The 12,319-nt window shown below is 36.6% G+C and overlaps 1 protein-coding gene across 12 annotated transcripts in view; it reads left to right on the top strand.

Moving 5' to 3' along the window:
- USP45 (ubiquitin specific peptidase 45) overlaps window positions 1-11,429 on the top strand; it is an 80,832-nt gene extending 69,403 nt beyond the window's left edge. For 4 of the 12 annotated variants that reach the window (XR_013416290.1, XR_003728871.2, XM_001085248.5 and 1 more), the window contains 4 exons: window positions 1,739-1,836; window positions 5,539-5,625; window positions 7,985-8,138; window positions 9,544-11,429. Coding sequence is in view for 8 of the 12 variants with exons in the window: in XM_001085248.5 (XP_001085248.1) it covers window positions 1,739-1,836; window positions 5,539-5,625; window positions 7,985-8,138; window positions 9,544-9,674 (470 nt within the window). In the remaining 4 variants the exon portion in view is untranslated. Of the gene's footprint in view, window positions 1-1,738; window positions 1,837-2,946; window positions 3,155-5,538; window positions 5,626-7,984; window positions 8,139-8,823 lie in introns of those variants that run through there. The other 8 variants (XR_013416291.1, XM_028847327.2, XR_013416292.1 and 5 more) reach the window with 6 other exon arrangements.
- The last annotated feature ends 890 nt before the right edge of the window (window positions 11,430-12,319 follow it).

Genomic DNA, 12,319 nt, shown 5'->3' on the forward strand with positions numbered 1-12,319 from the left:
TACAGGCGCCCGCTACCATGCCCAGCTAATTTTTGTATTTTTAGTAGAGATGAGGTTTCACCATCTTGGCCAGGCTGGTCTTGAATGCCTGACCTCATGATCCACCCGCCTTGGCCTCCCAAAGTGCTGAGATTACAGGCGTGAGCCACCATGCCCGGCTCCCTAAAACTTCAAATCGTATCACTAGTAAGATTAATGATGAGGCTAATGTGTTTCACAGATCCTATCAATTTGTTGTAAACTCAATGTAAGATAAATTTTGAAGATTTTAAATAGTAGCATGTCATAAAGCTAGCGCTATAATTACCAAGATTAGTTGGTCAGAGAAAAGTGGAGAAAGGGGGAAAATAAGAAATTTTCACTTCATCTTTATCCTTGAATAAATGGAAAGAATACTCTGATTCTTAGTGACTACTCGTTTTAAAATGTAGACTTTATTATTCAGGTATGGTGAGGCTAAAAGATCAGGAGATAATTGCCCCTGAAGAAATAGTGTGTTATTCGTAGTTCCCAAGAAGAAGGGGCCCACCGTGCTACACAGGATCACATAGGGAAGCACCAGGGTCAGTCAGGAGGTGGGAGAGTGAGGGGAAAACATGGGCAGGAGCCTTTAGTGTGATTTCTAAAGGAAGGAATGTGTAAGGCAGGGTAAGCAGGCTTAGGATCGGCTAGTTTGAATAATTTTAGTGGGCTCTGGGATATAGGGGCTGTCTCTAGTTATCAGGTGCCTGGTCCTAGGGTGATTACAGCAAGTGGGTAGTGGTCCAGAGTGCAAGAGCCCAGTGAAGGAGGTTGTTGGGGTATGGGCTCTGGACTCTGGATTGGTTTGCATATGAAAGGCATGCATACATAAGTTGTTTACTATCTCTGTGAATTAGCCCTGGGAGGGGTTGTCCCTCCAGTGTTAACCAGACCCTAGATGTCAAAGCATCAGAATAAAGACACGCTTAATACGCTAGTAATAAAGAAATGGGAGAAGGAAGGAATACCTACTTACATTAATCCAAGTTAAATATGCAGTTGGCGATGTTCAAATCCTAACATAAATCTTAGGAATTTAGAAATTGGGACTGGGCGCAGTGGCTTACACCTGTAATCCCAACACTTCGGGAGGCCAAGGCACGAGGATTGCTTGTAGCCAGGATTTCAAGACCAGTCTGAGGAACATAGTGAGATCCCATGTCTACAAAAAACGTTTAAAAAATTAGCCAGCTGGGGTGGCATGCACATGTAGTCCCAGCTACTTGGGAGGCTAAGGTGGGAGGATCGCTTGTGCCTGGGAGGTTAAGGCTGCAGTGAGCCATGACCACTTCACCGCACTTCAGCCTGGGTAACAGCAAGACCCTGTCTCAAACAAACAAACAAACAAAAAATAGACAAAAAATTTAGAAATCTTTTTAAACCCAAACTCTTCAACTACACATGTGCTTCTGGTGATTTTTGGCTGGAGGGCATTGACACAAATTACTTCTAGTCCATCTGCTTTCTACCTTCCAAAATTTTGTTTCAAGTGTTACCTCTCCTATTCTTTTTTCTTATTAACTGTGTGCCTTAAAAAAAAAATTCCTTTACTTTCATTTTAGCAGAGTTTTAGGAAGGAGTAAAGACTGCCCTTTCATCAGAAGTCCAATTTCTTTAACATTTTTTAAAATGTGGTATGATGCTTCTGTATAAATTTTTATTATATGGTAGATAATGTATAAAATGGAATTTTATAAATTTATTGTATTTTATGTAGAAAAGAAAGTAGAAGGAGTTTATACTAATGCCAGGAAGCAATTGCTCATTTCTGCTGTTCCAGCTGTCCTAATTCTCCATCTGAAAAGATTTCATCAGGTAAGTTTCTTCAGTAGCACCATAATTTTCATCATGTGTTTTACAAAACTTTAAGTCCTATAGAATATTGTCAAGGATTAGACAGTAACCAGTAACTTACTGAATTTTAAAATGTGTCATGTGAGATTTACTGCTCATCTAGCCATAATAGTTAATAAGACTTACCTGATTAAAATTGTTTAATTCACAATATTTGAAAATTTAGGCAGCAGGAACCTAAATGGTATCTCCATGTATGTTTGTGTGGTAACAGAAAATAAGTTTTGTGGCCGGGCATGGTGGCTGCCTCAGTCTTTGGGAGGCCGAGGTGGGCAGATCACCTGAGGTCAGGAGTTCAAGACCAGATGGAGATAAAAGTCTTGCTCTGTCGCCCAGGCTAGAGTGCAGTGGCTCAATCTCAGTTCACTGCAACCTCTACTTCCTGGGTTCAAGCAACTCTCCTGCCTCAGCCTCCCACATAGCTGGGATTAAAAGTGCCTACTACCACACTGGCTAATTTCTGTATTTTTAGTAGAAATGGGATTTCACCATGTTGGCCAGGCTGGTTTCGAACTCCTAACCTCAAGTGATCCACCTGCCTGGGCCTCCCAAAGTGCTGGGATTACAGGCGTGAGCCACCATGCCCGGCCCATACAATTTTCAAACAAAAATTTTAATTGTATAAAACAAATTATCAAGAAAACAAGGAGAAAACTTAAATGATTTTTTGGGGGTGGGGGTGGGGGAGGGAATCTCCCTCTGTTGCCAGGCTGGAGTACAGTGGCACAATCTCAGCTCCCTGCAACCTCAGACTCCTGGGTTCAAGCGATTCTCCTGCCTCAGTCTCCCGAGTAGCTGGGATTACAGGTGTGCACCACCACACCTAGCTGATTTTTGTATTTTTAGTAGAGATGGGGTTTCACCATGTCAGCCAGGCTGGTCTTGAACTCCTGACCTCAGGTGATCCACCTCGGCCTCCCAAAGTGCTGGGATTTTAGGCGTGAGCCACTGCACCTGGCCCTTAAATGAATATTTAACTTGACCTCTGTGTGAAAGACTTTCTAAATATAAAAGCTAATAAGGAAATCTCAAGGAAAACTATTGATAGTTTACATATTTGCAACATTTTAGGTGGAATCCAGATGTGTGAGAAGAGATTTTTCTCCATTCTGCCATCCCTGTCCACAGATTAAGTTCTGGATTCTTCCATAGTCAAGGTTATAGAAACTCAATGGAACTGAAATGGCATAAAAAACAGAAGCAGATGTATTATATCTTGTCATATCAGAGCGCCTAATGGAAAGGGTACATCTGCAGTGAGTCTGTGTGAATAAGAGAGGATAATGCCAGATTGCAGAAGCTAATTTCATGATGCACCACAGTTATTTTATATTTGGTACTTGCATCCCTGTTTAGAAACAACTTACAGAAATAATTCTTGCCCTTAAAGGGAAATATTTATGGACATCCATCTAGGTCCCTTTTTCTCTCAAGCTAAATATAATGTCAGCAAAGTCACATTCTTATTCCCAGGGTTTGGGCATTATAGGGAGCAGAGTCCCTAAGCAATGCCTGTGTTTCTAGTTCATTGACATCCCTGAAAGCCTTCTCTATGGTAGCTTTAGGGCTGTATATCAGAAACATCCACAACACTTAAATGCAAATCTGAAACTGGATAGAGATCTTTGTCATAAAAATGCCAAATTTTTAACGTTGTAAGTATATAAAGAGTCTTAAAGATCAATAAGAAAAATATCAGACCCTAATAGTAAAATGGGAAAAGAATATCAACTGACAGTTCTGGAAGTACAAAGTTCAGGCAAGTATAAAAAAGGTCCATCCTTCCCAGCAAAAGAAAGGCAAAATAAAATGGCAGATTCTTTTTTCAACCTGTCCAAATTAGCAAAGATATAGTAGTGTTAATAAGGATGACCTAAGATACATTTTCATTTACCAGCATTGGGAGTGTAAGTTGGTAACACCTACTAGAAAGCAATTTAGTAATGAATATGAAGAACATTGAGTAATTTTTTTTTTTTTTTTTTGAGATGGAATTTCGCTTTTGTCGCCCAGACTGGAGTGCAATGGCATGATCTCAGCTCACTGCAACCTCCACCTCCTGGGTTCAAGTGATTCTCCTGCCTCAGCCTCCTGAGTAACTGAGATTACAGGCACCCACCACCACACCTGGCTAATTTTTGTACTTTTAGTAGAGACAGGGTTTCACCATGTCGGTCAGGCTGGTCTTGAACTCCTGACCTCAGGTGATTCACCCACCTCAGCCTCCCAAAGTGCTTGGATTACAGGCATGAGCCACTGTGCCCAGCCGAGTAATGTTTTAAACAAAACAATTTTTGAACAAAGCTAATGACTCTTGACTAAGTAAGAACCTACCACAAGGAAATAGAGATATACATAAAAATGTTTGTGTGGCTCACTCAGGTTATGCCAGACGTAAGACCTAGCTTAAATGTCCAATGTGCAGGACATCAGATTTATATTTTAATATGGAAAATGCAGTGTATCATTCCATTAAAGGGAAAAAGGCAGGAGACTGTAGATGCAAATATAAGTCTAGATATTTTCCAAAAATTACCACCTAAAAAAAGATTCGTCTTATATTAAAGTCCTTCACACAGTCTCTCGTATGATGGGGTAATTTCTCAACAGCAAAGTACTGACTGAGGAGAACACAAAAGCCTGAAATGATCTCAGACAGTGCTGGTATTGGGTGCTTATAGAGGTCACCTGATGAAAAAGGCAAAGAAATTGAATGTAGATTAAATATTCCTAGGATATGACCTCATAATTTCATGTCAGCTATTTTCAAGCCTTCTAAAGATCACTTGAAAAAACAAATCAGTAAGTGGCTACACTTCGGCAAAAAAATAAGTGTTTTTTGTCTTTAAAGAAAGATAAGCAATAAAAAAGCAACAGATCTACAGTAAAATTGTGATTAGTATGCAAATGAAAGATCAGTCATTGACATCATGAAAGGTTGCCTCTTTTAGTTTTTGTCTACCCATTCATTTCGGATTTAGGTATCTTCTCATTCCAACAGAGTCCATTTCTATTTACGGGTCTCCTCAATACCTTTGATATTTTATTGGCTAGTTTTTATTACCATTACATAATGCAAAGCATACACTTTTTAAGGTTTGCCTCTGAAAATTAGAAAAAGATAGCATATTTAAGAACATAAAAGTACAATTTTATTTATGTAATATATAGCATTTACTTTTACTGGTATAATGTTTTGAATGTTCAGGTTGTTTGTTTGTTTTAATGAATGAATATAATTGAATTTTAGAACTGAAAAAGACCTAATCTCATCCTTTTATACCTGGAATCAAGTTGACAACCAGTCACTGAGTTAGGCCTAGAACACCAATCTCCTTACTCTTTAGTTGAATATATTTTCATGATAGCATGTGTGTCAGCAGCTTAGCTTTTATATTGAATTTATTTTTCCATAAGCGTTGAAAAGCCACAGTGAAAGTAACTATTCCCTCTATTGTTTGTGGTAAAAATCCCCACATAAATGAATCTTTGCAGTAACAATTTATGAAACCTAATTTTTAATTTAGTCATATTAATTTTAGACTATTCATTAGTCACATTTTTATCTATGAAAAAACTGCTACAATTTCTCTGTTGGTTTTAGTTAAACACAGTGCTTTAGATCTAATTGTTGCATTTCAAAAATGTTTTGGTCTTTTTAAGGCTGGCTTGAGTCTTCGTAAAGTAAACAGACATGTAGATTTTCCACTTATGCTCGATTTAGCACCATTCTGTTCTGCTACTTGTAAGGTACAGTATATTAAGATATTTAATTGATTTATAAATTAATATGCTTGAAAGTATCCTATATATTATTAGGCAATGCTTTTTCTTTAAAAAAAAAAAAAAAGACTTCTCTTCTGAAAGGGAATTTTAATAGCCAGTGATTAAGTCAGTAATATGTGGAACATTTAATACACTGAATATGATTTTTGTCCTGTGGGAGACAAAATAAAGGAAAATTGAAAAGGTAAGGCATGAGGCATGATGGTTATGAAGGTCTAAGCTGTTTGTAACTGCTACTGAAGCTGATGGTTGCTGAGAGAAGTGAGGTTTTGTGTCCTCTCTTGTTCATTGTGAACTGTTTAATCAGTAGTAGTTTTACCATTTGCCGAGTTCTGTATCTTGCAAATCAATATAGTAGTGAATTGTCTTTCGTGCCACTTCATGTGTACTACTGAGAATAATGTACTTGTCAGCGGAGTATGATACTTCAAAACTGCTGCTACTGTAATAATTAGGTACAGAAAGCAGACTAGTTTATCATTGCTTACTTTACATGTAAGAATTGTGTAGATGAAGTAGATGACTTTGTCTTCCTTGAGGGAAGCAGTTATGGGGTAACATATTGTCCTGTTCATGATTACTGGCTAGAAGTCTAGATTTTGTGGTATGTAATAGAATGCCTATTGAACTTAATACTTTCAGTACATGATAGTTAAAAATATCTTAAATGTAATTTTTGGTTGAATTACAGTGTATCTGCTGTGGAATACCAGCACTATCTGTCGATTATTAATACTCAGTATTCCTAGAATTTGATAATGTGGTAAATAATAATGAAATTTAACAAGCTCTGTGTTAAATTTATAAAAACATATTTTTAAAAAGTACCTATTACGGAGAATTTCCAATATACACAAAAGCAAATAGAATAGTACCATGAACTTCCAGCACCCAGCCCTAAACCCTTACATCCATGGCCAGTCCCGCCCTATCCACACACTAATTCACTTTCTTCTTCTTATTTTGAAGCAAACATCAGAAATAATTTCACCCATAAATATTTCACTATGTATCTCTAAAAGATAAGAATTGCTGCCTCTCCACTTTTTAACATAACCACAGTATCATTTAATAATTCTGTCATATCACCTAGTGTTCATATTTTCAATTGTCTCATAAATGTGATTTTTAAAATGAATTACTATCCAGATAAGTACTGGATCTGTTGTTCATTTGTGCGATTTTTAATTTTCACTTTTTGGAATTTCTTTTAAAATTTAATTTTGTTTAATTACATAAAATATTTATATAGGTCCAAAGTCAAATGTACCTAAATAAGGTAAATTCAAAGATGTCTGGCTTTTCGCCACGTCATTCTACCTGTTTGCTCCTTCTCCCTGTAGGTAACCATTTAAAAAATTATGGCTTATTCTTTTATTATTTAAATATAAGCAGATAGGCATGTATATTTTCATCTACCCTCTTAAATAATGGTAGCTGACACTGTGTATCCTTTTTTCTGCCTTACTCTTAACATTACATCCTAGAGCTTATTCCATAGCAGCATTTAGAGATCGTCTGCACTCCATTTTTCCAGAAGCATAATACTCTATTGTGTGGATACATCATAGTTTATTCGACCAGTCCCCAATTTACAGACATTTTAATTCCAGTGTTTTGATATTACAGATAATCCTGCAATTAATAGTGTGGTACATGTCTTTTAACATTTTGCTCATGTATTTGTGGGATCAAATCCTAGAAAAAGGATTAATGAATCCAAGAGTAATACATATACAACTCAGCCTGATAACATCAAATATCCCTGCATAGGTCAGGCGCAGTGGCTTACGCCTGTAATCCCAGCGCTTTGGGAGGCCAAGACAGGTGAATCACCTGAGGTCAAGAGTTTGAGACCAGCCTGTCCAACAAAGTGAAACCCTGTTTCTACTGAAAATATAAAAATTAGCTGGGCGTGGTAACAGATGCCTGTAATCCCAGCTACTTGGGAAGGTGAGGCAGGAGAATCGCTTGGGGTGGCGGAGGTTGCAGTGAGCCAAGATCATGCCATTGCACTCCAGCCTGGGTGACAGAGCAAGACTCTGTCTCAAAAAAGAGAGAGAGAAAAAAAAGAAATATCCCTGCATAGGGATTGTACCCTTTGCATTCCCATATGCAATATGTGTGAGTGCTCTTTTCCCCACAAATCAGCCAACAGAGAACCTTGTTAAGGTTTTTCAATTTTGCCGGCCTAATAGGTATGGAAACTATCTCACTTTTACTATGCATTTTTCTTATGTTAGGCAGATATACATTTACTTACTTTTCCTTACAACAGTATTTAACAGATATTACTAATTTGGGTTTTTTCTTTGTTTAAAAGAATGCAAGCATGGGAGATAAAGTTCTCTACGGTCTCTATGGCATAGTGGAACATAGTGGCTCGATGAGAGAAGGCCACTACACTGCTTATGTGAAAGTGAGAACACCCTCCAGGAAATTATCGGAACATCCCACTAAAAAGAAAAGTGTGCCTGGTATGCCATCCTAAGTTTATTTTTAAAAATGAATGTGTGCTTCCTTTTCTGGGAGAGCTAAGTTATTATTTCATAGATGCCTCTAGTGGATTTGCTTGCTTGATTTTATTTTATTTATTTATTTATTTAGATAGAGTCTCACTTAGTCACACAAGCTGGAGTGCAGTGGCACAATCTTGGCTCACTACAACCTCTGCCTCCTGGGTTCAAGTGATTCTTACTCCTCAGCCTCCCGAGTAACTGAGATTACAGGTGCATGCTACCACGCCTGACTAACTTTTTGTATTTTTAGTAGAGACGGGGTTTCGCGGTGTTGGTCAGGCTGGCCTCAAATTCCTGACCTCAAGTGATTTGCCCGCCTCGGCCTCCTAAAATACTGGCATTACAGGTGTGAACCACCATGCCCAGCCTCAATTGGATTCACCTTAAGTGAGAATTCCCTCTACAAGTGCTTAGGGAATCTCAAATATTATGAAGACTGTACCCTTCTAGGTCATATGAGATGACATGGTATTTTAAGGTACTGAGTCATTGTGTATTATAGTGGAGTAGCATTTTATTTAACAATACCAAAAGTTTTTGAAGCCATACCAGATTGTCAGAAGAGTTGGAGTTGAAAATTTGCTGGCTTTGTTTATGGGTCATCCAACTAACTTTGCTTTTTTTGATTTGTTTTTGAAATGAGGTCTCACTCTGTCACCCAGGCTGGATTGCAGTGGCACGATCTCGGCTCAATGCAACCTCTGCCTTCCAGGTTCAAGCGATTCTCCTGCTTCAGCCTCCAGAGTACCTGGGACTCCAGGCACCTGCCACCACACCTGGCTCATGTCTGTTTTTTGTTTTTTTTTTTTTTTAAATTAGAGACGGGGTTTCACCATGTTGGCTGGGTTGGTCTCAAACTCCTGACCTCAAGTGATCCACCCACCTCAGCCTCCCAAAGTGCTGGGATTATAGGCATGAGCCACTGCACTGGGCCAGACAGCATTATTAATTATCCCTATAATATTAATGCTTTGAAAGAATTTGTTCTAATGAGAACACATGGACACAGGGAGCGGAATATCACACACTGGGGCCTGTCGGGGGTTGGGGGTAGGGGAGGGATAGCATTAGGAGAAATACCTAATGTGGATAACAGGTTGATGGGTGCAGCAAACCACCATGGCACATGTATACCTATGTAACAAACCTGCACGTTCTGCACAGGTATCCCAGAACTTAAAGTATAATTTTAAAAAAAAAAATTCGTTATTTTTGGAAAATGCTTAACCCAAAAAAAAAACAGACTTCTTAGGTAAAATTTGGCATTAGATAGAGTTTGTAATGAACATGTTATTGTTTGTAATTTAGAGTAAGAACCTAAAGCATACTTACTTTAAAATTGCACTTCTTCTTGTTTTGCTAGGTTTGAAAGAGGCTGATAGTGAATCAGCAGGCCAGTGGGTCCATGTTAGTGACACTTACGTACAGGTGGTTCCAGAATCAAGAGCACTTAGTGCACAAGCCTACCTTCTTTTCTATGAAAGAGTATTATAACTATTAATGGTAATGATTATTTAGGTCATTTGTTTTTGAATGCTGCAGTGATAACTATAATATATAACGTGCCTTTGTAGTCTTCCCTCTTCTGTAGGAAAAGCATGTTCATCAAATAGTCCTGAACTTTTCCAACATTTTGGTGAACCCTTTTAAAGTAAATTTACTCAATGCTTTAAAATTCATAGTCTTAAAATAAATGTGAATTTTGTTTCCAGGTATTTATTCTGGGTTACAAAAACCTCCCAGAATTTATAGTAGGAAAGGAAACCCCTTTATGATGTGGCTCATTATTACAAGCATTCAGAAATGATGCTGGCTAAGTCAAATCATTCCTTAAGACAGTGTTTCCTAAATGTAATACCACCTTCCTGAACTCTCACATATTCTGTATCATGGTTATTTTTTAAAAAATATTTTTAGCCTTTTTTAACCTTAGTCTTGTTTTGAGCAATCATATTCCATGTTTTATGTGCTTTTATATTTTTTATAATAAATATTAAAACTATTAAAGAAAAATTGTTTATCCATGTACCACTTAAAATCATCTCAGGGCCATCCAGTGGTATATGTGTACTACCATTTAGGAAACTGCTATAACACATAATTTCATGAAGTAACACCTAATATAGTGTAGTTCCCTTGTCATATTTTATACAATTCAACCATATAAAAGGGTATCACTGTAATTGCAGTAGTTTGGGTTTACAAATAATCTGTTGATTAGCCTATTACTTTGAGGTTTTGAAAAACTAGAAATATGATGAGGCATTTCATAAACATATCTCTTGCACCCTCTTCCTGGTGGAGTTAAGAATAACTTGCAAGTGGTTGGCCAAGGCCAAATATAGATGATTATAAAATTTAGAATTGGCAATTAGAAGTTGATAATACATATAGGACCATAGGATAGCTTTGAAATATAAATTGCCAAATTATATTTGTAAATGATAGAGAATTATAGTAACAGAAAAATGTAATACTTTTTTTACTTCTCGTAAATACTAAACACAGTTTTGGGGTTTTGAAATCACTATTTTTGTCTTCAGCAAGCATCATTAACAAGTTGAGGTGAATTTAGCTTTTATTTTAATGGGACATTAAGCTGGCAGTTTTTATTTTTTAAATAAATAATAGCAAAAATATCATTTTTCCCTCTAGAATACAAATTATTTAGCTGTCAAAACTTGGCATGAAGAATATTACTATTACTTAGGCTTAAATATCAAAAAATAATGGCTACTTCAGTGTCATATTGTTGAAACAGAAACAAAACTGCATGATTCAAGCATCCTAATCATTAGTGCCAGTGAATGATAGTGCAGGCAAGTGCCGGGTAAATGCCTAGTCCCACTTCATTCTCCTCCTGGGAAAGAAGGATAGTGGCTGCAGATAATGTATGGAAATATTTAATCAAGACTGACTGTCTTAAACACATAAGCATATATAATGTTATCAAGGTTACCAGTGCTGCCTTTTGATATATGGATGAACATAACTGATTAAAGATGGTAATAGTACACAAAATGCAAAGCTTAAAAATGTCATTGCATAAATTCTATTTTTAAGATGTTGAAATGTTAATAGTAGTGTTTTTCTTGATTTTTAACAGTGAAATAATCAAGAAATGTATCTTTAAGTTAATCTGCAAAGTCAAGCTGTGTTCTGTAAAAGGTATTTTACAGCATTTTCCGTTTAACTGTAATCCGTTATCATTGGAGATCTCAGTACCAGAGCAGTGAATTTTTTGAAAAATATTGAATGTCTTTATTCAAGTCAGCTATCTTGGTAAGAGCAGTTTTCACCTCCCCCCCAACTGCCCAAATGTAAATATAGGTCACCTAATTTTTCTTACAGAAAACATACTTTTAAGAGGCATGCACTTTTCATCAGATGGTCACTTGTTTCTTGTTTCAAAGATAAATATTTGGATAGATACCCATACTTGCTATGTCAGTCACAGTGCTGACGCTATTTTAACATCATTTAAAATGGAAAGATCTACGTATATTTTTGACATTATTCCAGAAGTAACATGCAAGTAAGATATTTTTATTTTCATTTTATTCATGTTAAATGAGCTAATTATGAAATTTTTTTATGGCCTAGAGTTTATGAGTGCTTTTTCCTTGTCTTCTGAAAAATGGAATAAATTCAAGTTTTAATACTTAAGAATTTGCTAAATATAGCTTTTGTAACAGAGAAAGCATGTTAAATTACACATGGGTCTACATTAAAATTTTTGTTTTTATTTTGAATATTTCCAAAGCACATTTGCAGGGACAGTAAATTGCGAGGCTACTAATAATAACAACAATAGTTTCTGGATCACTTCAGGAAACAGTATAAATAAATAAGAATGTTTACATATCATCGACATAACTACCATAGTGTTGGAATGAATTAAAGTAAAACAAGTTTCACTAGCTTTATTTAGAAACTGGTTTACCCCAGCTTCCTGTTTTTTTCCAAAAAAAAAAAAAAAAAAAAAAAAAAAAATGTTTGCCAATACTGTATCATTTAATGCTTTTAAAACTTGTGAAGACCACCTTTTTAGGTAGCTGAGAAGAGTGATAGTTGGTATCAATTTATTAGCCAGGCATGGTGGCTCATGCTGTTGGGAGGCTGAGTGGGGAACATTGCTT

Source organism: Macaca mulatta, chromosome 4 (genome assembly GCF_049350105.2).
Source record: "Macaca mulatta isolate MMU2019108-1 chromosome 4, T2T-MMU8v2.0, whole genome shotgun sequence".
In the NCBI taxonomy this organism is placed as follows: Eukaryota; Metazoa; Chordata; class Mammalia; order Primates; family Cercopithecidae; genus Macaca; species Macaca mulatta.